The 25,776-nt window shown below is 32.2% G+C and overlaps 2 protein-coding genes across 2 annotated transcripts in view; one reads left to right on the plus strand and one right to left on the minus strand.

The window, feature by feature from the left end:
* LOC143070496 (uncharacterized) overlaps positions 1 to 25,776 on the minus strand; it is a 56,967-nt gene that overhangs the window by 6,156 nt on the left and 25,035 nt on the right. The window contains exons 7-16 of the mRNA XM_076244763.1: positions 25,338 to 25,455; positions 24,389 to 24,485; positions 23,952 to 24,035; positions 23,335 to 23,394; positions 21,887 to 22,000; positions 19,123 to 19,248; positions 17,936 to 18,067; positions 14,196 to 14,329; positions 10,128 to 10,244; positions 5,781 to 5,840 (exon numbers count right to left, since the gene is read on the minus strand). Of these exons, the coding sequence (XP_076100878.1) occupies positions 5,781 to 5,840; positions 10,128 to 10,244; positions 14,196 to 14,329; positions 17,936 to 18,067; positions 19,123 to 19,248; positions 21,887 to 22,000; positions 23,335 to 23,394; positions 23,952 to 24,035; positions 24,389 to 24,485; positions 25,338 to 25,455 (1,042 nt within the window). The remainder of the gene's footprint in view (positions 1 to 5,780; positions 5,841 to 10,127; positions 10,245 to 14,195; positions 14,330 to 17,935; positions 18,068 to 19,122; positions 19,249 to 21,886; positions 22,001 to 23,334; positions 23,395 to 23,951; positions 24,036 to 24,388; positions 24,486 to 25,337; positions 25,456 to 25,776) is intronic.
* Positions 648 to 2,092, plus strand: LOC143071404 (uncharacterized). Its single transcript, XM_076245665.1, has one exon. The coding sequence runs from the start codon at positions 787 to 789 to the stop codon at positions 1,324 to 1,326; it is 540 nt and encodes a 179-aa protein (XP_076101780.1). The 5' UTR covers positions 648 to 786; the 3' UTR covers positions 1,327 to 2,092.

A 25,776-nucleotide genomic window follows, 5' to 3' on the forward strand; every position in this document is an offset into this window, starting at 1 on the left:
AAGCATTTTAAGTCTGATATACTGGCAATTAAGATGAAAGCGACTTAATGATGTTCGAGTTTATTTGTACATATTGTTAATTGTTTACAATATGTGAAATTTGCATTGTATTGCAAATTTGGTTCTGACACGGCTATGTATGTTGATATAGCAAGAATACATGTAGTAAGATGTATGACACGGCTATATATGTTGATATAGCAAGGTCTAGTGAATAGTACGATGTATATGAGATATATATATAAAAAAAAAAAAAAAAAAAAAAAAGTTTTATAATATTATTATTTGTTTATTTTATTTATACGTTTTGCAGATGTTTTTAGTACTGGTCGTTGGTCTAAGGATAAAATACCACAGAATGAAGCTCTTAGCAATCTTGCAAAATGTCTTCCAGATGATTGTTTAAATTCTAGAGCTGATAATACTAGAAAGAAATACAGGTATGCATTTAATAGCTTTTGTAAATGGTGTAATTTATTTAATATAAAGCCTTTACCGGCATCAGATTACAATGTCTCATTATATTTGATTCACTTACGAAAAAATTATAATTCTTCTGCAAAGATAGATGAAGCATATTATGCCATTCAATGGACACACAAATTAGCTGGATATGTAAATCCTTGTGATTCTTTTCTTTGTACTTCCGTAAAAGAAGGTACACAAAGGTCAATCGGTCATCACATTGTAAACAAGAAGGAACCAATAACTCCTCATATTCTTAATCAACTGGTTTTGAAATACGGCAATACAAATAGTACTTTAAATCATAGAAGAATAGCATGTATGTGTCTCGTTAGCTATGCCGGATTTTTAAGATTTTCAGAATTAGTTAATTTAAAAAGGTCAGATGTTTCATTTCATTCATTATATATGTCTTTATTCATCGAAAAAAGCAAAACGGACCAACAAAGAGCAGGAACTCATGTTTTTATTTCCAAAACATATTCGGTTACCTGTCCAGTCCAAATGTTAGAGACATACTTGAACCAAGCGAACATTAAACACGATTCTGTAGAATTCATATTTAGATCAGTTTTATATCGTAAAAAGACTAACACGTACGTGCTAAGGGGTCATGCGCCTTTGTCTTATACAAGAGCCAGAGAAGTACTGTTAGAGGCTTTAGAATCTTTGGGATTAGACAAATCAAAATTTGGTTTGCATAGTTTAAGAGCAGGTGGAGCAACAGCTGCGGCTGCTGCTGGTATTCAAGATAGAATATTTAAGAAACACGGTAGATGGTCTTCAGATACAGCAAAAGACGGATATGTGCGTGAAAATATTTCTGAAAAACTACTCGTTACTAAGAATCTTGGCTTGTAATTTTCATACCAGTTTTTTCTTATCTACTTTGTCATTTCGAAAGTGTGCTACTCACAAGGAGAGCTCATTCCTATTGTATACATGTGTTGAGTTTTATTGACTAAATAATTTATGTTCGGTTAAGCTTGGCGAATTAGAACATAAATATATTTATTAATAGTATCGGAAGCACATGACTTGTTTGTGTTTGTTTATGTTCAACACGTGTTGATGAGCACATGGTTGCATACCTGGTTTGTTATTGTATGATTTGATTGGCTATTGTATGTCGCAATGCAGGTATTCTACCCGTTTGTACGAGGGTAGGATCGTGATTCTCGTGCAGAATCTCATTATAAATATAAGATATTTTTATAACCAGTTATTCGAAGTTCTGCCTTTACAGAGTAGCATACCTTCCGTTTCGTTATACACATCCCCCACCCACCCCACCCATTTTGATAGATTTAAGTTAGACAGTAATGATGTGACAAGATATATTGTAATAATAATGTATTTATTGTGTTTTGTAGATTGTTGTTGATTTTGATTTTTAGTGGGATGGAGTCCCGATACGGTGTTTTGTTATATTGAGAAAATTGTGTGATTTACTAGGAGTAATTTGATGCAGATGGATGTTTGAATGACAATTGAAATATGAATATATATGAAATGGTTTGTTGTTTGAAGAAAAATAAAGTTTAAGTGTGCTACTCACAAGGAGAGCTCATTCCTATTGTATACATGTGTTGAGTTTTATTGACTAAATAATTTATGTTCGGTTAAGCTTGGCGAATTAGAACATAATTTTGTTTTTTGTTGTATTGCTGTCAAATTTAAGAATTAAATTAATCTAGGTCAAAAAAGCTAGAATTTGCAGTTCGAACAAAATAGAGATAGTACACTTTAAGTTTTTTAATAACTTTTTCAAATCAACTTGGATTTTATTAAAACTATATATCTACCTTGGTGATCTTACTAAATCCCAGGTTGTTATGAAGTTTTAAAATATTTTTTTGTCAAATTTAATGATATGGCACTGTACATGATTTAATAATTACATCAGTACACGTGAGTTTTACAGGTAAAAAGAAAGCCCTACTTTTCTTAAACTCGTGTATTAATTATCTAGTTAATTAAAAGCCCTGCGATTTAGATTTAACAGGATGTTGCAACTTTGAATAAATGTTATTTTGAATTTAAAACTCTCTGGTAGATGCGATCTTTTTAATAAGTTTGCCCCAAGCAGAAGGTATTGCTTTATAAATCACCACAAATAAAACTATTTTAATAATTTCTAATGTTTCATCCCTTTTTGATATATTTATATAGTGTATATCAAAAGGAATAAAACATTAAAGGAATTATATAACTATTTTATATATACTTTTCCCCAAATTATGAGAAAAGATATATTTCTAATATCGTAGCTTTTTGACCTAGGTTAATTAAATTCTTGAATTTGACAGAAATACACCAAACAAAATAACAACCTATGATTCAGTAAGATCAATATATTGCAAAGATATTTGTAGAGTTTGATGAAAATCTAAGTTGATTTGAAAAAGTTATGAAAAAAATTAAAGTGTACCATCTCTATTTTGTCAAAACTGCAAATCCTAGCTTTTTTTTTTACCTAGATTGAATTAATTCTTAAATTTGACAGCAATACAACAAACTTTATAACAACCTGGGATTCAGTAAGATGAATACATCACCAAGGTAGCTAAGCTCTATAGTTTCAATAAAATCCAAGTTGAATTTAAAAAGTTATAAACAAAATTAAAGTGTACTATCTCTATTTTGTTCGAACTGCAAATTCTAGCTTTTTTTTTTACCAAGATTACTTAAATTCTTAAATTTTACAGCAATACAACAAAAAACTAAATGAAATTGGATTCAGTAAGCTTGATATATATGTAAGATAGCTGCATAGTGTGATGAAAATCCAAGTTGATTTTAAAAAGTTAATAAAAAAATTAAAGATGCCTATCTGAATTTTTATATAATAATTTTTATTTTTACATATTGTAAAATTAAATTCTTTCATTTCACAGCAATAAATCAAACTACCTAATAAGCTTGAATTTTGTAAGATCAATATTTAATTTAGTTAGATGGGCTGATTTACACCAGTCAAAACTAAATTTGAAGGTCAAGACTAGTCGAGACAGGTCGAGACTGGTTGAGACTGAGTCGAGACTAGTCGAGACAGGTCGAGACTAGTCAAGACAGGTCGAGACAGGTCGAACCTTGGTCAAGACCATTTCAGACTACACAAAGATCATCAAGTACTAAATCAGACTAATTAAGTAAAGTCGAAACCTAGTCGAGTACACTTAAGTACAGTTAAGTACAGTCGAGACAATGTCGAGACTAGTCGAGTAAAATGTGTGCTCGATTTTACTGGTCGAGCACAAAAAACTGGTCAATTTAGACTCTGAGGAGTTTGTAGTGTCAGTAATGCCTTTTTATATTGTTCTTTCTGTCATTACGATCGGTTGGGTTTTTATGAATACTACTTCCTCTTTCTACATATTGAGCATGTTAGGAGTATTTCATCTATTTTTGGAGCACGTCCTTTAATTCGTAAAGAGTAAAACCACAAAAACTGGAGGCTCTAAATAGCCTGTAAATTACAAAAAATGGTTTAAAATTGACTATAAAGGGCAATAATTCCTAAAGGGGTCAGCTGACCAATTTGGTCATCTTGTCTTATTTGTTAAACTTACTTTGCTGAACATTATTGCTGTTTACAGTTTATCTCTATCTATAATTATATTCAAGATAATAACCAAAAACAGCAAAATTTCCTTAAAATTACAAATTCAGTGGCAGCAACCTAACAACCGGTTATCCGATTCACCTGAAAATTTCAGGGCAGATAAATCTTGACCTGATAAACAATTTTACCCCTCTAAATGCTTTGGTTTTTGAGTTATAAGACAAACACTTCATTTTACCCCTATGTTCTATTTTTAGCCATGGCGGCCATCTTGGATAGTTGGCCGGGTCCACGGACACATTTTTAAAACTAAATACCCCAATAATGATTGTGGCCAAGTTTGGGTAAATTTGGCCCAGTAGTTGCAGAGAAGAAGATTTTTGTAAAAGTTAACGACGACGGACGACGGACGACGGACGCTAAGTGATGATAAAAGCTCACTTGTCCCTTTGGGCCAGGTGAGCTAAAAAGGTGGACTCCGAGGATAAATTAAAAAAAGTCCCTAAGCATTTCGCAAAATAAAAGCTCAAACACATCAAACGAGTGAATACCAACGGTCATATTATGCTTGAATTGGTAAATTCATTTCTTAAACATGGTTTTATAGCTTGCTTAACCTCTCATTTGTATGATAGTCGCAACAAATTCAATTATATCGGCAACGATGTATAGACATAACAATGTTTTGACTAGTTTGTGATATAGAAAACCCATGTATATTTTTTTCCAGTAAAAAGTAAAATCACAAAAATACTGAACTCAGAGGAAAATTTAATCGGAAAGTCCATAATCACATGGCAAAATCAAATGACAAAACACATAAAAAACGAATGGACAAGAACTGTCATATTCCTGACTTGGTACAGGCATTTTCAAAATGTAGAAAATGGTGGATTAAACCTGGTTTTATCTATGCCTTTCGTAAAAATGTAATACGTTGTTACATACACTAGCGAATCGAACAAGATTAAACATATAACCACATAGATATGGACAGCACAGCTTAAGCCAGACTAAAATTGTCATCGAAGTACAGTATTTTATTGATTTTACTATTTTCGTAGTGTTGTCAATAATAACATTAACGAGCGAAGATTTCTATTCTTGCAAGTTGATCAAGACTCAGGAGTAGGACTTGGTTACTGCAATTCTCTTACTTCGGTCAATTGTCACCGCACGAGTAGTAATTAAATTCTTGTTCACTTGTTTCTCTATTGGGTCCTTTCCAACTTTTGAGGATACTAGATTGTGTTAAATAATGGCTTTAAAAAATATGCAAGCTGCAAGACATGCAGACTATTTGCAATCTTATCCTATCTTGGTTCCCGGTACTATGTTCCAGGTATTAACTGATAGCCAAACGCTGTTATATTGGTATATGTGCAACATACTGATAATGGCAACCAAGAACCAGTCTAATCTTATCCTAGATAACATTTTACATTATTTTGGAAAATCAATATCTTCAAACCTGTTCAATTAATAAAACGTTATTTGCTAACTTTAAAACGTAAATAAGTGTTCACTATACATTGACTTCATTTAGTTATTGTGTTGTTATCAAATTACTTTTACAAATGCAAACAAATAAATAATCGTAGACACAATAGCAAATTATAATCAAAATAATATTCATTGAATTATATATAAAAAACTATAAGATGACTATTCACTATTTTTTTTCGGTTTGTTTAGAAAGGAATATATCCATACATTCAGCTACAAATGTTTATATGCAAACAGTACTCACAAAATGGATAGCATGTATCTTTGTACAGTCGATGCCGTCGCAGTTCTTGCACTGAAGGGTCTAAAATGACAGACAACAATCTAATAATTCATTTTAATAATTCTTAATTAATCGATTAATGTGTGCTTAATGCCAGTTGTACCTCTTTAACGAATTTAGAAGATGGAAACAACGCATAAAACCAAACTTGTAAGTGTTCGGTGGTCCAGAAAGTTTTTAACAGTAATAACAGGTTTAAGGTACATATCGGCATTTAAAAGAACTAAATTCAGACTCATGTATGTTTACAAACTTTACGACAAAAGAGATGATTTCAGCTTTCCAATTGTGAACTTTCCATTTCTAAGTAGTAACATTTCATCAGCACCTGCATATGGGATATATATCTCCCAATTGATACAATATTCCCGTGCTTGCATTTCCTATCATGATTTTCTTGATAGAGAGTTGCTGCTCACATGGAAGCTATTAAACCAAGAGTTCCAAATGGTGAAGTTGAAATCATCACTTCGTAAATTTACGGACGCCATCACGAGTTGGTTGACCGTTATGGAATAACCGTTTCACAAATGATATCGGATATGTTCCTTACGTCGTAACTACAATCCCCTTCCATTTCATAACTGTGACCTACAGTTAGACTATTTACCGGATTTGTTACATAATCACATAAGCAACAAGACGGGTGCCACATGTAGAGTAGAATCTTCTTACCCTTCCAGGGCACCTGAGATGACCCCTAGTTTTTGGTGGGGTTCGTGTTGCGTATTCTTTAGTTTTCTATGTTGTGTCATCTGTACTTTGATTGTCTGTTTGTCTTTTTCATTTTTAGCCATGGCGTTGTTTATTTTCGATTTATGAGTTTGACTGTCCCTATGTACAGAACTAATTTGCTGACTGCCGTGAATGGAAGCTGTTCGTTGTTATTCTACAATTTACATGTTGTAACGACTATTATATAATATTTATGAGTGCGTTTTCTGTGCTTAGTGATCCTGAGTTTGTTTGTACTGTATTTCTATTACGTAGTGTTGTCATTTTATCGATTTTTTTTGTTAACGTCATTTAAGGGAGTTCGCTTCTCAGTTTCAAAGTAATTAACTTTTCAAAACACTAGTTTATATTAATAGGGGATTAATAAAGGAATATAAAGAGCAAACACAATATATAGGTCACCGTGCTCGTTTTCGATATATTAGCCATTGAAATTTTGGCGGGTAAATGTTCTCTCTCTTGACTTTTCATAGCTTTATCATTGACAAGTTAAAGTCCTCAAAAACTATTAAAAAGTAATTAAAATTTTAAAAGACTTTAACTGACAGCTTATCATTATACATGTACAAGAATTATAAGAAGGAAAATGGGGGTAACCGGGCAAAACTTGTTAATGCATTCAGATGGACAAAACCAGAGGATTCCGAAAATTCGACAAAAATTCCAAAACATGACAAGCCAGCTTCCTTAAACGGGAGGTTTGATTAGCCATAATTATTGGTTCTACCCACCCCCTTTTTAAATTTATTTTTAAATGTTCGGTAGCGAGTCAGGAATATGGCAGTTGTTATGAAAATTTAATTATTAAGTTCGTTTCTATATATACTAGGCAAAAAAAGAAACGTTACATTTGTTTTTAATTTAAAAATGTCATATATATTAATTTAAAATATTTTCATGATTAAAATTGGTAACCTGCATGATTTATCTATCAAATTTACTCATTTATAAAAATATCGGAAATGACGTAACGTCATTTTGTGATTTCAAACAAATAACCCTTTTTTCAAAAATTTACCCATATAGAGATGGAATCGAGTTGTTCTTTTGGTCATTAATTGTGTCGAACACGATTGTTAACAAAAGGTCGCATTAAAAATTGAAAAAGTTACACGTAAGTCAATGATCAGTCAATGCCCCGTCTATGAGAGAGAACGAGCTATTGGGATTTTGGCAGCAGGAATGACTCAAGTGTAGGTTGCAAATCATTTTAATGTCTCTAGAATGACTATTGCGAGGCTTAAGACTCGTCTTAGAGATACTGGCACAACAAATGATCGCCCCCGTAGTGGCAGGCCATGTGAAACGACGTTACGTCAAGACTAGTCTTTACTACCCAAACACGCTTTAACTTACTACGACTATATCACGTTTACACCACGCTGTTCAGGACCAAAGTACGATTCTAGCACGTTTATGTCGTCTTCAACACGCTCTTCTTACAACATGTGTACGTTCATACTGAGACCATGTCTACGTCCATAGTACGACCATTTCGAGATCTAGTCATTCTTATTGTAATTGACAAATAAAATATGTAAAACCTCTTCAGGTATTGTTTGAAACATCAATTTCAATTGAACCATGGAAACACGTTGAGACCATTAGTCCAGTCAATTAAGCATAAATTTGACCCTTACCTTGAAGTAGAAGATTTTTAAGTTTCAATCTCTAGCATTATATCCCAAATATACACAGAAAAAATCCCATAAAATCTAACTTGAGGAAAAACAAAAAAATCATGATTTTAAGATAGGCAGATGCTGTACAAATATAACTTACAAAAATGTTAACAATACCAAATATTCAATTTTTTTTTAAATGGTCATAAAGCCATTAATTTGCAATTTCTTTAATGAAAAATGTGCAATAAAAAATAAAAATACCCATAACACTTCGGTTTTGTACAATTCATGAGCAGAAGATTATATATACGAACTTATAACCCCATCAAAGTTTCATATTTTACATGAATTTTAAGAAAATCAACCAAAGAACTCAGTTTTGCGGAGTTATCTCCCTTTCCAATATTGATCTCCATAAGAAATTAAAAATGCAAAATTTTGTATTTTATAGGACTTTTTTCTGTGTTTATTTTGGTCTTAATGCTATAGATTAGAACTAAAACATTTTCTGTTGCAATTAGTTTGAGGTTGACACTTAGTTTGACTGGACTACATGTACATATAGTAATGCTTCTACAATCATTAACATAGATACAAAATCGTAAAGACCAGGCCATGATATTTTTATTGAGAGAGCAAAAAAGAATAAGAAAAATGTTTAAATGACGCAAGGTTCGTCCTTTGGTTATCAACCGAAAGAAAATACCAGTTTGGTAATTATGATTAGTTGATGAACGAGTATAAATTGAGGAGGAACCTTACTTCTTTCAATTCATGAGCAGAAGATTATATATACAGACTTATAACCCCATCAAAGTTTCATATTTTACATGAATTTTAAGAAAATCAACCAAAGAACTCAGTTTTGCGGAGTTATCTCCCTTTCCAATATTGATCTCCATAAGAAATTAAAAATGCAAAATTTTGTTTTCCACAAGTTAGATTATATAGGACTTTTTTCTGTGTTTATTTTGGTCTTAATGCTATAGATTAGAACTAAAACATTTTCTGTTGCAATTAGTTTGAGGTTGACACTTAGTTTGACTGGAGACTACATGTACATATAGTAATGCTTCTACAATCATTAACATAGATACAAAATCGTAAAGACCAGGCCATGATATTTTTATTGAGAGAGCAAAAGAGAATAAGAAAAATGTTTAGATGACGCAAGGTTCGTCCTTTGGTTATCAACCGAAAGAAAATACCAGTTGGGTAATTATGATCAGTTGATGAACGAGTATAATTGAGGAGGAACCTTCCTTCTTTCATTTTTTTTTTGAATGGCCATTACTGTGTTGTTTCCGTGAAATCTACGTATTAATGAGAAGGAATGAAGCAGTATTTATATGGAACACGATGTGGCCGTTATTGCTGAAAGCGTAGAAAGATCGCGTTATGAACGCAGTGTGATCGTAGTTAAATCGTGGTAACAGCGTAATATAATCACATTTGAAGCGTGGTAAGATCGTGTTGTGATCAAATAAATCGTGGTATGGTTGTAGTGAGAACGTAATAAGAGTAGTAAGATCGTGATAATCGTAGTGAAATCGCAAAATAAACGAGATAAGAATGTGATATATTGTAGCGGTATCGTTGCAGTTAGCGTAGAGAGGATCGGACGCAGAAGCATCGTGAAAACTTTTTCTTGCCGCTCATACCGCTACATCACCACGATCTGAATTTATTTTAGATCGCGATGAGCGTGGTGCGATCGTGTTCTAGTGTGACGGGGCCTTAAATTTTCGAAAAGAGTACGGAAATGTTGGAATATTTATGTATCATAATATACTGTGTATTCACACCGTAGAGTTGTAAATATTTACTATTTCTAAGTCGCATTATAACAATTACAACAATGTCATCAACTTCATTCCCTTATGTCTTGTATCTATGTATGTATGCACGGTAGTTTGAACACCAAAAAGAAAAAAAAATCTAGCCATACCTCGCTATAAAGAGTGTTTATACGTTTGCGATCGAATTTTATCCCATGTTGAATCAATGACGATACATAATCATCTCGATCAGCAATAATTGCGTAAAGAAGAAGCACCTGCAAATCCTGTAAAATGTAAAAACAAAGTTATACAATCTAGCTAAAGAGAAAAATGAAAACAATTGTTAAAGACAAGTTTTAGCCAATCATATTCAATATCTGGTTTATTAAATCAAGAAGATACTTGTATCTACGTTGGCCATTCCTTCTTTATGAAGCAAACTAGGAAAAACTCTTTCAATGTGTCTTTTAGTTTTTAACGGGATCTTGACTGTTAAATGTTAAATATTTTTTGCTTGACGAAAGAGTCTTATATTGCATGTACTCTAGAAGATCTTTGGATTTCATTTAGTATCCACATCTCAATTCAAGCCCTCTCCAGAGTAGGTAGTTTCACAATAACCTTAAAGCCCGGCTTTCATTGTTGTTCATAATGAAAGAGCTTTCGTACAGCACTTGGAAGATCCAGTTATATAATGTTGTTTGTAATTAAGGTATTCAATACAATGAAGAAAGATCCTGTTCTTCATTTTTGGTTGAAATTCCCAAAGGAACATAGAAAAAGTCTATGATTATTTAGGATCTGTTTCTGGCCTTTTTAACATTTTTTGATTCGAGCGTCACTGATGAGTCGTTTGTAGACGAAACGCGCGTCTGGCGTTAATATAAAATTTCAATACTGGTATCTATGATGAGTTTATTTGGTAAGTATTGTAGGGTAACATGTTGAATTTTCAAGTGAATTTGCAAAACACAATGCATTTACCAAGCAGGTCATTTAATGTGGTATTACACACCTTTATTGAGAAACAATAGTTAGATTATAGTTTCAGCTTTCAAAAGAGAAACGAATCCTCAAGAGATAACTAAATGTGTCGGCATATGAATATGAGTATCTCTGTATGTCCCTTTTTGATAAAGCTTTTAACATTTCCTTGTTATTATACATCCTGGCTTTCAAATGTTCCTGATGACGAAGACATATAAATGTTAATTTTCTGTGTCTCATGTGGAGATGTGTCTCATTGGCAATTATACCAAATCTTTTTTTTATATCTACCTCGTAACGTGTATTTTAATTCATACATTTCTGGCGTTCAATTTTGTAGGTTCTAAGTCTTTTGTAACCATAAATAACTTGAAACATTCAATATATTCTTTTATCAATACAATTTTTAGGCTGTTCCTAAAGACTGATGAACCAAAACACCATCAAAATCTGAGATGATATCAGATCATGCTCCAGAAGAGTTTACAGAACCAGCTGACAACCTGAAGAGCACTCTTAGTATGGAGTACGGTATTTTTGTGCTTTGACATGTTAGATTGGTTTATGGCAACTTTTAAACTTTTAAAGAAAACTGACTCATCCCCCCAAAAAGTAGTATTTCTTTTCCCCGAAAGATCAAATATTCCATACTGAAACATTTTATATTATTTGTAACCAATGATTATTAATTCTTCACAAATAAGATTCGAAATTATATCAGAGATGAGCAGCATTTGTTGTAGACAGATAATAAGGACCAAAAGACATAATTACTGTTAAAATAGGTCATGTAAAGTAAATAAATGAATTTTAAAAATAGACACGTCTACAATTATTGTTTATTTTTAGTCAGAACTGGTTATGTCACAACGTGGACACGATGATCGATCTGATATGGTTAAAATAAACTTCGATGAAAATAAATTTATTCTTTTGGTGTTCAAATGTTATCAATGACTCGTTAGGTATTTCCCCTGTTCAGTACTGTTCTAGGCAGTTAAACATTCTTACTGAAATTACTCTTAGGTCATAATAAACTAGCCTATGATAAGATTTGCATTCCTTGTGAATATTTAACCTGTTCAATGGCTAGCAAGGACAGTCAAATATCTAAAAACATTAAATAATAAAATAAAACAAAATGTTTTCTAAACTGTATTTACACGAAAGAAATGATATGTGTTTAACTCACATTATTGTGAATTCTTTTTTATGAAATGAATAGTTGTTGTCATGTTTGCATTATTTCACAGTCAAATGATCAGTTTATCAACAGTCTTTTTTTCCATCTTCTATTACATTGTGGAATGAATTAGATTTGCATATTCATCAAATTCATACTTTCTCTCCTTTTAAGTTACAATTGCAACAACTGTATTTTCATAATGTAAAACCTCCTAGGTACTATTTTTATGGAGATAGACTGCTATCTATATTACATGCAAGGCTACGCAACAAGTGCAGTGCACTTTATTATTTTCATACGTACTTGGAGAGATGTTCCGAAAAAGTCCGGGAAAATATTACTTCCCTTTAATAAAAGTTCGGGAAAAACAGTCAACTTCCGGGCACGTAAATTTGAAATTAGTCAAAAAAGTTAAAATCTTTTTATTATATGCTGGAGATGGACTAAAAATGTTACGAACAATACCAATTTGAAAAATATCAACGATATGTGCGATCTGACGGCAAGGAAGGCACGTTTTCCTAGAGAAATCGTTGGGGAATCCAGGTAGGTCAATCTATTTATTTATAGATAGCAGAAAAATGGCGTCGAGTTAGTTGCCTTTTTGTTTCTTAGTATGGATAGTAAAATTGGGTATTTTCTCTGGGTCGTTTAAATCACTCGAAACTAGGTGAGACATGCACAGAAGTGATAGATATGTATTATAAATATAGAAAATTGAATATTTTAATAAAAAAAAAAAAACAAATCTGTATCATAGACCCAAGCGCCTGTGATTGAGCCGTTTCTAATATGAGGCAGGCATTACCTGTAAATGGGGACGAAGTCTGTATGAATTATTTTTTTGTAACTTAAATATTTGTTAAAAAAAAAAGAAACGGAAATACCGGAACGTTTCCGATTTTGGTTCTGTTGTTAGGGATTTTAGTTGTGACGTTATTTAAATTATGACGTCATATGCAATGTAAACAAAGAAACGCTATCATCAGGTAACGTTTTTTCATATCAAGGAATTATTAAAAATGAAATTGGTATTGCGCGTTCCTTCCTATTTTATACTAGACTGATAAATATATATTTTACTCAAAGTTTCATACAAACGAGACCGGAAAAAGGAAGTACATTGTACATTTCTGCGCAGGTCCGGGATTTCAAAACACGACAAAAAAAAATTGAACGATTTTGAGTTCATTAGTATACAATGAAAAATTCGGGAAATTTTCCCGAATTTTTTTTTTTATTGAATTTTCTACTGTTATTGGGGACTTCGTCCCCATATTATTTTTTGTGTATAAATATTATAATAACAATAGTTGTGATTTATTTAATTATTTTTCATGCCTTCATGCTTATTAGAAAAATACAAATTTATGTAATGTGCTATATAAATATAATGTATATTCATGTATATTATGGAGAAGACATTTGTTTTGAACAATAAAATATGTTTAAACTAAATGACCATGTACACCAAATTTGACATTTTTAAACCAAAAAATATGCTTAAACTAACTAACTTATGAAAACTTTCGAACATACTGTTATATTTGATTCTGCTAAAAGGTAGTTTATGTTTTTTTTTTCAATCATATATATCAAGGATAAAAGTATATTAGACTATTGTACACATGTAAACGTCAGAGTTGTATAACAACTACTCCCTCTCTAGTAATGGTAAAAAAAAATGATTTATAGCTATGAATTCATACGATTTTACTGAAACCATAAACACTATACGCACATCTTCACATTATTATGTATATTAAAGAATGCCAAGATGGAAATATCCACTTCGTATGATGCTTTATTATGTGAAAACATTTAATAATGCGAGCAGATAATTTGAAATGAAACTTAATTAGTTGCAATTTTTGAACCAAAGACTCTGAATGAAATAACCAGAATTACATGTTATGTACTACTGCATACACTTACTGTTTACCTTGTTTGTATTGTATTGAATTATTCCTGTTCAAACGTATGGTAATTTTTCCTGCTGATGAATTAATATTTATGAGGTTAAACTTTTTTTTAAATATATTTTCATAATTTTCGATGTTACTTCATGTTTCTGACGCTCTGTTAAATGCTCGCTGTCTTTGATATATTGGTATACTATGTAAAAGTAAAGCGACAATGATCCAGGCGTGAGAATAAGCGGATACAATTCCTTTAAGCTTCCATGTTTTTCTGCACCTAGAAACCAGATTGGACAATTGTTTACTTGCTATTAAATCACGTCAAGTACTAATGAGGAATGAATTAAAACTGTAAGATTAACCTTATCACAATGTGTTTTTAAGAATAATTGATGTTTCGTTATAGTTTAAAAACAATACAAACCATATTCTCTACGCAAGTTCGGATATTTTGCTTGCATGACAATACTTAGAAAATCGTTCGAAATTCCAAACAAACTGTGCATTGATTTACTTATTAGTTTTAGTCTTTAAATTCAGTTCCTGTCTTAGCTGTAATAAGTACGTTTATTGTTACCCAACACGTTATGTGATGAATGATACTGTGGTCCGTTAAAACTTGCATCTTTTAATTCACACTTGCACAACTCATCTTGAAACGCATTTCTCGCTTTAAAATCATAATTGGCATTATTGGCATTAACTCATTTCGAAAGAGGACCAATATATTATTGAGTTACGGGGTGATTTCTTGAAGTTGTTTTCATACCAAAAAGTTTGATCATATTGATTGTTGATATTCAAATGAAGTCAACGATTTTTTTTAAAAACAAAGGTCAACTAGTATTACACTCTACAATGCATTATCTTTCGGTGCAAAACAGAATACAATATAGTGAATTCCTTTAAAACATGAAACTCATCTTCAATTGCATATTTTTACACTGCCCACACCATCTTTACATCTGGCGTACTAAATTATAATCCTGGTACTTTTTAGAATTTACACCACTGGGTCGACGCCACTGCTGGTGGACGTTTCGTCCCGCAGGTATCACCAGCCCAGTAGTCGGCACTTCGGTGTTGACATGAATATCAATTATATGGTCATTTTTTTTTTTAAATTTCCTGTTAAAAAACTTTAAATTTTTTGAAAAACTAAGGATTTTCTTTTTACAGGAATAGATTACCTTAGCCGTATTTAGTACAACTTTTTGGAATTTTGGGTCCTCAATGCTCTTCAACTTTGTACTTTTTTGGCTTTATAACTATTTTGATCTGAGCGTCACTGATGAGTCTTTTGTAGACGAAACGCGCGTCTGACGTATTAAATTATAACCCTGTAGCCTTTGATAACTATCCCCAGTACACAGATGCCCCACACGCACTATAATTTTATATGTATAGTGGACCTTGCAGAATTCGAGATGAAAACTCTAATTTGACATTAAAATAAGAAAGATCATATCATAGGAAACATGTGTAATAAGTTTCAAGTTAATTGGACTTTAACTTCATCAAAAACTACCTTACCAAAATCTTTAACTTGAAGTGGGACGAACGAACGGACGAACACACGGACAATTGAACATACGGACGCACAGACCAGAAAACGTAACGTCCTCTACTATCGTAGGTGGGGCATAAAAATCAAACATGATATTAATAATATTATCATAAAGCTCCCTGTCCCAGTGTTTTGGAGTTTTAAAATCAAGACTACATGCACTACAGGATCGAAAGATTTCTGAAATCTACAAAAATTTGTAAAAAAATAGTTATTCCAACATTCAATCTTATTAACATCATGGGCGTATTGCATTTGCGTATATGTTAAAAAAAAAACCTTTCATTTGCGCCACAAGGTTATATTTCATTTGCGCCATTTTACAGGTAATAGAGGTAATAAGTCCTAGATGCATGATTTATTTAATAGTTGTTTGTTACTACGAGTATTCTGAGATCTGCAACAAGTGTATTTTTAGTTGTTGGGATGTACAAGTACCCGACCACGTCCACTTTTATATGCAGTATTTGTATTTTTATCCATCTGTTAAGTTCAGCTTTTTTCAACTGATTGTAACAGTTCGCCATGTCGTTAACAAGCATATATTTGATTCACAACAACTCATAATCAGAACTCGAGTGTATTTACCTGTAATATTGGCGCAAATCAAAGTTTTTTTCCCTGGCACATATGAAATATGTGTTGTCGCTCAAACGAAACATTTTCGTCGCTAAAGCAAAGAACGGTACGTCAGAGAAAAAAATACCGAATGAAATATTGTGATTCCAATGTAGATTTTATACAATATATAAAAACTTTTAAGAAATAACATATAAAGCAATGTTAGATATGTGAGAAATGCATGGATTTATGGGTCGGTCTACAACGTACAGTTTCCTTTCACATTTGTATTTTCTATTGTGTTATTTATGAATACGTTTTAGGTGAGTCGTAACTCCTAAAGATATATATTTTTATTCTTAGGATACCCTAAACCAAGAAAAAAAAAACAAACCCGAAAAAGAATCGAAAAAAGCCGAAACATCAAATAATACAGAAAGCCTTTCACTGAAAGATGCTTTATAAAAAAATCTACAGGTTTTAAAAATGGAATGAAGGAAAAATCGGGTGAAAACTCAAATATATTCTCAATTTTTTTTCAATAGAATAGTCTTTCGATGGGCTTCCAAAATAAAAAAAAAAATACTTATTTTGTAACAGATAAAAATCTCACAAACGGAATTTGAAATTTTGGTTGAAATGCTTGAGTCCAAATAGCCGTTTCTGAACGTATAACATTTCTCTAAATGTTTGTGAAATAAAAACGTCAGACATTTCTTGAAAAAAAATAACCTGATATTTACAGGTTTTTGATTCTCAAAGCCATAACAACATACAACAATTCTAAAGCTTACATTCAACATTTAGTAAAAAAAAAACACCATCAAACCAATTGGAGCTGTCAATTTTGTATATCTTTCAATCAAATATTTTATGTAGTTTAAATGTAGAATTTTGAGGTATAAGGATTTTTCTTCGGGCAAATCCATTTCTGTAAAATAGTATTTTTAGAAGAAAAAGTCATTTACAACATTATGGAAACTCAAAGACGATTTTACCTTTTTGAAAAATAAAATTTAATAATACCGAAATAATATTATTCTGTAAAACACATACAGATTGAAATTGAAGATGACACTTTATCAAAACAGAAAAAAATATAATCTTCTTACTGAGAGTGGAGGAAGCAATAGAGGAGATCACTTCTACCCTCTCATCAAATCTGTCAGAATCTGTCAGGAGAACTGTTCTATGACAATATGAAGAACTGCCATCCTGACACTTTTTATACAGTTCTAGCTAAAACCGTTCTAACATAGAAATGATTTGGTCAGTTCTACCTATAACTGATTTAGACAGTTCTACATCGAACTGATCATGACAGTTCTACCATAGAACAGTTTTTAACAGTTCTACCTGGATCGAACTGACCAAATCTATGGTAGGATCTACGACTAGAACAGTTCTACCATTAGAACTGATTTTTGTCTGTTCTACGGCTAGAATTGATTTAGTCAGTTATATCCATGGAACAGTTTTAAGACAGTTCTGCGTACAGTTCTACGGTCAGAACTGATTTGGTCAATTCTGCTGACAGTTGTACCTAGAACTGATTTGGTCAGTTCTACCTATAACTGATACCGACAGTTCTACTTAGAACAGTTCAAGGTAGAACAGCTATATGACAGATTTTTCTGACAGTTCTAATGAGAGGTTAGAAGTGATCACCACTATATATCAAACTAATAACAAGATCTTGGGTTATGATGTAATGAAAGCAGTCCTGTATGTTTTTGTCATTTATTTAGTACGTACCAGTTTTATCAACAACATTCAATGTAATAGAGATTTTTGTTGTGGGTTCTATCCTGTTAGTAGAAGTCTCATTAGTAACATTTTTATTTGTAACCTTTGTATTCGTATCCTCTTCTTTATTGCAACTGTTTCCTTTATTAAATATATCAATACAAGTTATTGCAATTTAGATTATTTGTTTAAATGTTTGAATACCTTATTGGTGCATGTTTACACAATTTTGGCTGCTGGATCCAAATAATTGTCAAACAGGCATAATAGGACAATGTGACAATAACTTGGATGATTAATTGATTGCTGGTTGCGTTACGGAACGTTAAGCAACCAAAAATCAATCAATTAACCAATTTATTGTCATATTTACCTTTTATTCCTGTTTAGGAAGTTGGTAACTCAATTTGGTCAATATTAACTATAAACAACTGTTATACAAGTGAAGAATTAGCTTGAAATAAGACCAGGTATTCCATCATCTTCTTCAGAAAAAAAAACCTGTAGCATATCTAATCTTTTAACAGTTTTTTTTCAATCGTTCTGTTGATTGATCACACATGAGTTTATCAGTTATTTTGGACTTCCCCATTTTGAATTTATCAGGTAGTTTGGTATTTTTGATATAATGTTTTGCTATATCATATATCTTCATACTGTTAATTCAAAATCGGGATTTTCGTCAATGGTCGCTGTCTCAAAGATGATGTTCCATGTTTATACCGGAAACAACGTCATTTGATTGGATAAAAGGTTTTCTGTTAATAAAATGAACTAATTTTTTTGTTTTCTTTGTTTTCTTTGTTTTCTTTTTTATCCTTCATCTATATCAAATTGATTACAAGGTTACGTGTTATGATGTAATGAACGCAGTGCGTACTAGTGTTGTTAACAACATTTAATATAGTAGATTTCACTCGTTCCGTTGATTAATAATGTTTTGATTTTGTCAGTTTTATGGACGTACTCTTTGTTAATGTGCCTTATAGCTCGGTATTTTTGGTACTTTTTTTGTATTCATATTTTAGAAAACTTCTTTATGTAAAATCGTAATATTCTTTTATGGTTCCTGTCTCAGAGACGTTGTTACCGGATACAGCAATATTTGATCGAGTAAAAGATGTTTAGAATATAAAGTAAAAACTATTCTCTGTTGCATGAATTTTCTGTATTTCTATCATTTATCTAGTACATACCAGGTTTGTCAATGTCATTCGATATAGAAGAGTGTTTTTGTTTTTGTTCTTTATCGTTAGATGTCTCGTTTTCGTTTGTCTTTGTAACGATTGCATGTGATACAGGTGGGACGTTCTTACTATATCCTGTGAAATGTCAAACATATTATGTAAAATTAAATTCAATAACTACATTTTCTTTACCTGCAGTTTTCAAAAGTATTACGTTTTTTTGTAAAACTGGAATATTCTTTTAGTGGTGCTGTCTCATTGACGTTGGTTAAGCAAATACAGCTTACATAGTTCAAGTTTAGTTGTTTGATTTTGAACATAGTTACCATTAATGACGTCGACCAGAGACCTCAAAACGTTTAATAATTTCTCAATTTGTTTTTGTCTTAAATTATATTTGTGATGATATCCTAATTCATAATTACCTTTCAATTATGTTAGTCCATGTGCATTGGAAATGTTTTATTAAGATAAAAATCTCGATTGACTTATTACAGTTGTTTATCCGATCACGTTTAGTTATTCTAAATATCACGTGCTGGATACTCTTTATTTTATGTGTGTTATTTATGTAAGACTTTTACAAGAAACTCAAACTTAATACTGATGAACAGGAAAACATAATAATCTCAACAAATTCCTCAAGATATACACCAAATTCACTTATTTCTGTTGCTTTCAAAAAACGTGATAAGTATCGAAAATCGATAAATAAATCCATCCATGTTCTTTATTATTATGTACTTTTTAATATCTACAACCCCCATCAAAACAAAAATAAAAAAATATGGATTGACCATGTTCAAAACCGAATATCTGAAAGCCAATGATGCATAAGAACCGAAACAGTTGAAGAGCAAAACGTTCTATTTCACAAACTAATAACCCTGCATTTAATAATTGCTCCTTTATTAACCACAAAGACGTCAAACAGCATATTTATCTAATTTATCTAAATTTTGAACACTGATTTGTGTTAATGTATGAGAAATGTTTGATGCTTTTCTGCTTTGGCTCGATCTAATAAGTTCAGTTTTTTTCAAATAGTTTTTATAGTTTGCTATTACATAACTTTCCAAGATTAAAAACGAGTTGAGCGTTCACAAACATGTTTAAAACCGCTATATTCTTATGTGTCTGTTCCAAGTCAAGATCTGTTAGTTTGGTGATGGTCGTTGGTTTATGACTGTCATTTTATTTTTTGTTCATTGTTTCGTTATGAATTAGACCATTTGCTTTGTTTCATTTTTTGTGTCGGATCTTTTATAGCCTATTATTGGCTACATGTTCTTTATTTGAACTGTGGTGGATATTTGTCTCATAAGCAACCATATCTTAAGCCCCAGTCCAACTAGACCACGATCGCACCTAGCTCACCGCGATCTAAAATAAATTCAGATCGTGGTGGTGTCGTAGTATGAGCGGCATGAAAATGTAAATTTTCGTTGCTTTCACGATGCTACTACGTCCTCATTACGCGTATACAACGATCCCGCTACGATTATACCACGTTTATTCTGCGACCTCACTACGATTATCACGATCTTATCACGCTCATGACGTCCTCACTACGACCATACCACGATTTATCCGATTGCAACACGATCTTGCCACGCTTCTACTTCGAGTATAGCACGCTCTTACCACGACCATACTACGACCATACCACGATCTTACTACGCTCCCAGTAATATATCGTCAACATCGTGTTCCATATAAATACCGTATGATCATTCCTTCTATTTCTCATTGATAGGAAGAGTTTTTCGAAACAATGCAGTCATGCAACCAAAATCTACCAGAACTCGTGGGCGTAGTGGTAGTGGAAGAGGCAGAGGCAGAGGGATATCTGATAGTAACAAATCCTGAACCAAAAGAAATGTCGGACCAACCAGAAAAACCACAACTTATTGCTGGTCCATCAAGCTTAAATGATGATGTTTTAGTGAACGATATCAGGGATGACACAAATGTGTCAAGCATGGTTGAGCCGTTGGAGAAAGATGTCAAAATTACATGCATACAAACAAAATCTAGAGAGCTTTTATGTTTTTTATGTGAAAATGATGTGCATTATGGTCGTAGTATGAACGTAGCCAGGTCGTAAGAAGAGCGTCATGAGGACGGCATGTACGTGATAGAATCGTACTATGGTCTTGAAAAGCGTGGTGTAAACGTGGTATAGTCGTAGTGAAAGCGTAGATGGGCCGCGGTGAGAACGTGATGGTCGTAGTAACGTCGCTGTGAGATTGTATCGAAGTCTCTCCTAATAGAATAATGCTTTCCCGACGCTCTCGCTACGATGGTACAGCGACCTTTGAGATCTTATCACGACCTGACTGCGCTCTCACTACGCTTCTACTACGACTTGATTTCGCCACGACCGTACCACGATTGTTTTGAACATGTTCAAAGTTGACCACGCTCATTACGATCTTGAAGACCTCATCACGACCGTACTACGATCTTACTGCGATCTGCACGATCGCAATACGATCGTCAAAATTTTTCTTTTTTACACAGATCGAAGCGCGATCGTGGCCTAGTGGGACTGCAATATTATATACTTATTTTTATATAACTTGTGTGTCATTTTGAACAATAAAACATGTATTAAAGTTTCAAAATAGTTAAGCAAATAAGGTATACGCTTTTAAATAAGTTTGGCAAAGAAGGTCTACGCTTTTAAATAAGAGTATTCTAAATACGGGAGATAGCTCTTTGTTCTCTATAACAAATTACAGAAAATATTTGAACATTAATTGTTACAAACCAGATGATTTGACATCATTGCATGAAGCCGACTGCATTGTTATTGATGTTATATCGTCGTTATTGTGAACTATTATTGGTGACAAAGGCTTTACATTCGTCATACTGTCTGATTCTGTTGAATACAAGAAACACAAATTAAAATAAACTCCGCATCGTTTTGGTATCCGTAGTAGATATGTTTGTTTTTAAAAGTGCGACGTGTATAAAGTCATAAATCAACATATGCCATGTTTTCAATTATAAGAACGAGTAAAAAAAAAAAGAGTCGAAAGAGAACAGAGGGACATTCAAACTCATAGATCAAAAATAAACTGACAAAGTCATGGCTAAAAAAGAAAACAGACACATAATAGTACACACGACACAATATAGAAAACTAAAAACTAAGCAAAACGGACCTCACCATAACGGGAGTGATCTCAGGTACTCCGGGAGGGTAAGCAGATCCTGCTCCACATTTGACATCTATGGTGTCTGCTCATGTTGTTAGAAACCCGGTAAATAGTATAATTCGGTGGGTCACATTCGTGAAAAAGGAACAAGTTTATTGTTACGACATTAGGAACATACCCGAACAGACTTGAACAAAAACTGAAGTACATAATCATATTAAAACGTTTCCGGAGATAATTGTATGTAGAAATAAATACGGCGAAATATAGTCTTAGTTGTGGACCACTACAGTAGTACATCATATTGCAATAAAGTTTGATTGCAAATGTTACAATATGCATCTTTGAACTTTGACAATATATTGTGCTTCTGTCGGTAAGACTGATCACGACTGCGGCTGGCGGCTGATTTCTTAGCAGATTAAACAACTGTGACTATAGGTATAAAACCACCAATTCATAGCCCCATTGCTTTCCATGTTAAATTCTGCAATTTCAAGCATTGATGGCTGCTTAGTCTTAAGTTCAAATAAAGTGGCAGTTATTTCATGTCAAAACTGTACATTTTCCTGACTTGTGCTGAAAGAATCAACATACCTTTAATTGCATATTAGAGCGTACTGGTTCCCCGAAGTTTGATAATACAAAAAACAGGAACTTCTGATCTGAACAACAGGCCAAATGTGCCCTCTTATCAAAATTGCATACACTTCTTTATTATTCAAGTAAAACTTTAAACAAGGGTTCTGCAGTGATCCCAAGTCCCAAAGCTATCATTATATACAAAAACTAACCAAATATTTCCCCTATTGACAAAGATACAGCTATGCGTAGGAACTATTTTGTTTAAACTATGTACTACTTTTTTGTATGTTCTTTCCGACCGGGCATGAATTAGTGTTTTTTTTTACCTATACCTTGTGTATCATCCATGCTAACCAGTTTTATGCCGCCTTGCAATATGAAGTCATTACACTATATTTTTGGGAAATGTGATTTAAAATTATAAAGTGCATAGTTGGCATTGTATTCATTACATCATATATATACACACCATAAATTTTCTTCACTAAAGAATTTAGTTCAAGCATCCCCTGTTCCATTTTTGTAATATCTAGTTAAAACAGGTTAAGGGCAAACATTATTTGATATTGAATACATATAATTGTTTAAAGTAATAACTAAACATACACTTTCGATATCAGTGAACACGACACGGTTTTCTACAATACTATTTATATGGTTAACTCGTTAATAAAGAGAAGCGGAAGATATCAAAGGGATAATAACACAAACCCTATCATAAACAATACTGTGATCACATGTGTTCAGACAGGGTAACGGGATGCTGCTCCGCATGTGACACCCGTCATATTGAGCCTTAAAGAATATAGTTGATCAAAGTTGTCATTATTTCATTAAATATTTTGTTTGACTAACAGTCTCATACACAAAAGAGTAAAACTTGCATGAATTTTATGGTAAGACAGAATTTTTTTTATCTATAGTCAACTGTATGATGTCTAATAACCAGTTTTAACTTCTCGATGGATTATATTGATTGAATTTTAGTTTGAAAGTTAAAATTAAAAAAGATTATCAAGTAACTAGTCGACATTTTCAATATACTTTGTATCTTATTTTTTTTGGCTTAAACTACATTGTAAGTACCTTTATCAGGTTTATCTGGAACATTTGGTATCCAAGTTTTGAATCTTGTATATGGCTGAGAGCTCTCAGTAGGTGATGTTTGTGCTACATAAACAAGAATTAATCAAGTTTAAACCTCGATATAAAATGACTCAGCATAAAATTGTGTATCACTAATTACGTGTTTCAATCGGTATATTTTGATGTTTTTAATATATTTTCGGCGATCTTAGTGAACTGGAAACATTCAACTGTAAAATAAAACCAAAAGACGTTTTTGATTTTCATTTATCAGAAATAACTTTGCTTTACAGCGTTACAATTCAAGAGTTCTTGCAACACGATAACAGAAATATAAGGCAATCCTTTAAGACGACTTTTAAAAGATGATAACAGGTCTGCGTGAAGGAAATCCAATGACTTTGTAATGTATACTTTGATTAATTTGTATACCGTACCATGTACTCCTTGAAGAGACCATCCTTTAAGAATTGCTTTTACAATTGCGTCTTCCATTTTCCCATCATTTTTGCTGTGCAAGTCAAAAATTGTTACCTAAAATATTATCAATATGAAATCATTACTTCATATATTTTCCTGCACAAAAATTTGCCTCCAAAAATCAACATATGTTTATACTACAATAAGGCTTTATTTGATTACTGCAGATTCGATATGGGCAAGGTTTCCTTTTAGTGTAGTGTTTAGTTCGAATATAAGAAACACATCAATCAGTACCTATTTTGCAGTTATATTTGTATAATTTGTTAAAACTTTGTTAAATGTTACTAGTACTTGAAGCCAAAATATATAGAAATAAAAAATGTAATCATTGTGTTTCAAGAAATTTTGGCTTGAAATAACAAAGAAACCATCAATGATTGCACAATTAAAAAAAACTTTTATGCTCATAGGTTTAGACTATGTCTGAAAATAAACTGTATTGAACAAATATTGCTATTCAACGTTGTGAATGCTAATGACATATTAACCTAACCTGTACGAATAAGTACCTGCGCTGAAAAGTGGAGACAAATGGCAAATAACAATATATCATAAAAGTTTAAAATTATTAGATAAAAGTTTTAAAAAATCAATGTGGATATATTTTAGAGATAGTATCTATAACAGACAAGTGTGAGTACTATATTTGTTAATTTAAAACCTTAAAAACACTTTGACCGTTAGTGGAAGTCTAGCAATTTTACTTTTTGTTAATAGATAACTGTCTCGTCAAACTTAAGGACCATTTTTCGTATTTTGAGAGCCGCACCATCCAAACTAGTGGTAACGAACTCTTTGACATAAGATCACCAAGATCACAATACGTCCTCTGTCAAACTACTATTGATATATCTTAAATATTTTTTATATCAAGCTTTAAAGTTTTTTAATAACTTTTCTTACCAGGTAACGGTATTTCTCTATTTCCTCCATCATTTTCCTTAAATTTTCATATTCTTCACTGTTTATGCAGATTCCAAGTAGCAAAGCAGCATTTTCAGCTAAAATTCGGTCTTTCTCACTAAAATTCAGAACTTACTTTGTTATTTCACCGAGATGATTTGAAAACTCATTAATATAAGAAAGTAATAAAATCAAATTTCCGTGATAACAAGACAAAATACAAAACATATATTAAAGAACATGAACCAGGAATAGAATTATTATCAATTTTAAAAAGCTGGTAGGACTAGTACGGTGTTATAAATTTCATGTTACAAAACTTAGAATTTTTGGAAAAACTAACGATTTTCTTATCCCAAGAATAGATAATCTTAGCCTTATTTGGCACAACGTTTTGAAATTTTTGATCCTCAATGCTCTTCAACTTTGTTATTGTTTA

This window comes from Mytilus galloprovincialis, chromosome 4, assembly GCF_965363235.1.
Source record: "Mytilus galloprovincialis chromosome 4, xbMytGall1.hap1.1, whole genome shotgun sequence".
NCBI lineage: Eukaryota > Metazoa > Mollusca > Bivalvia > Mytilida > Mytilidae > Mytilus > Mytilus galloprovincialis.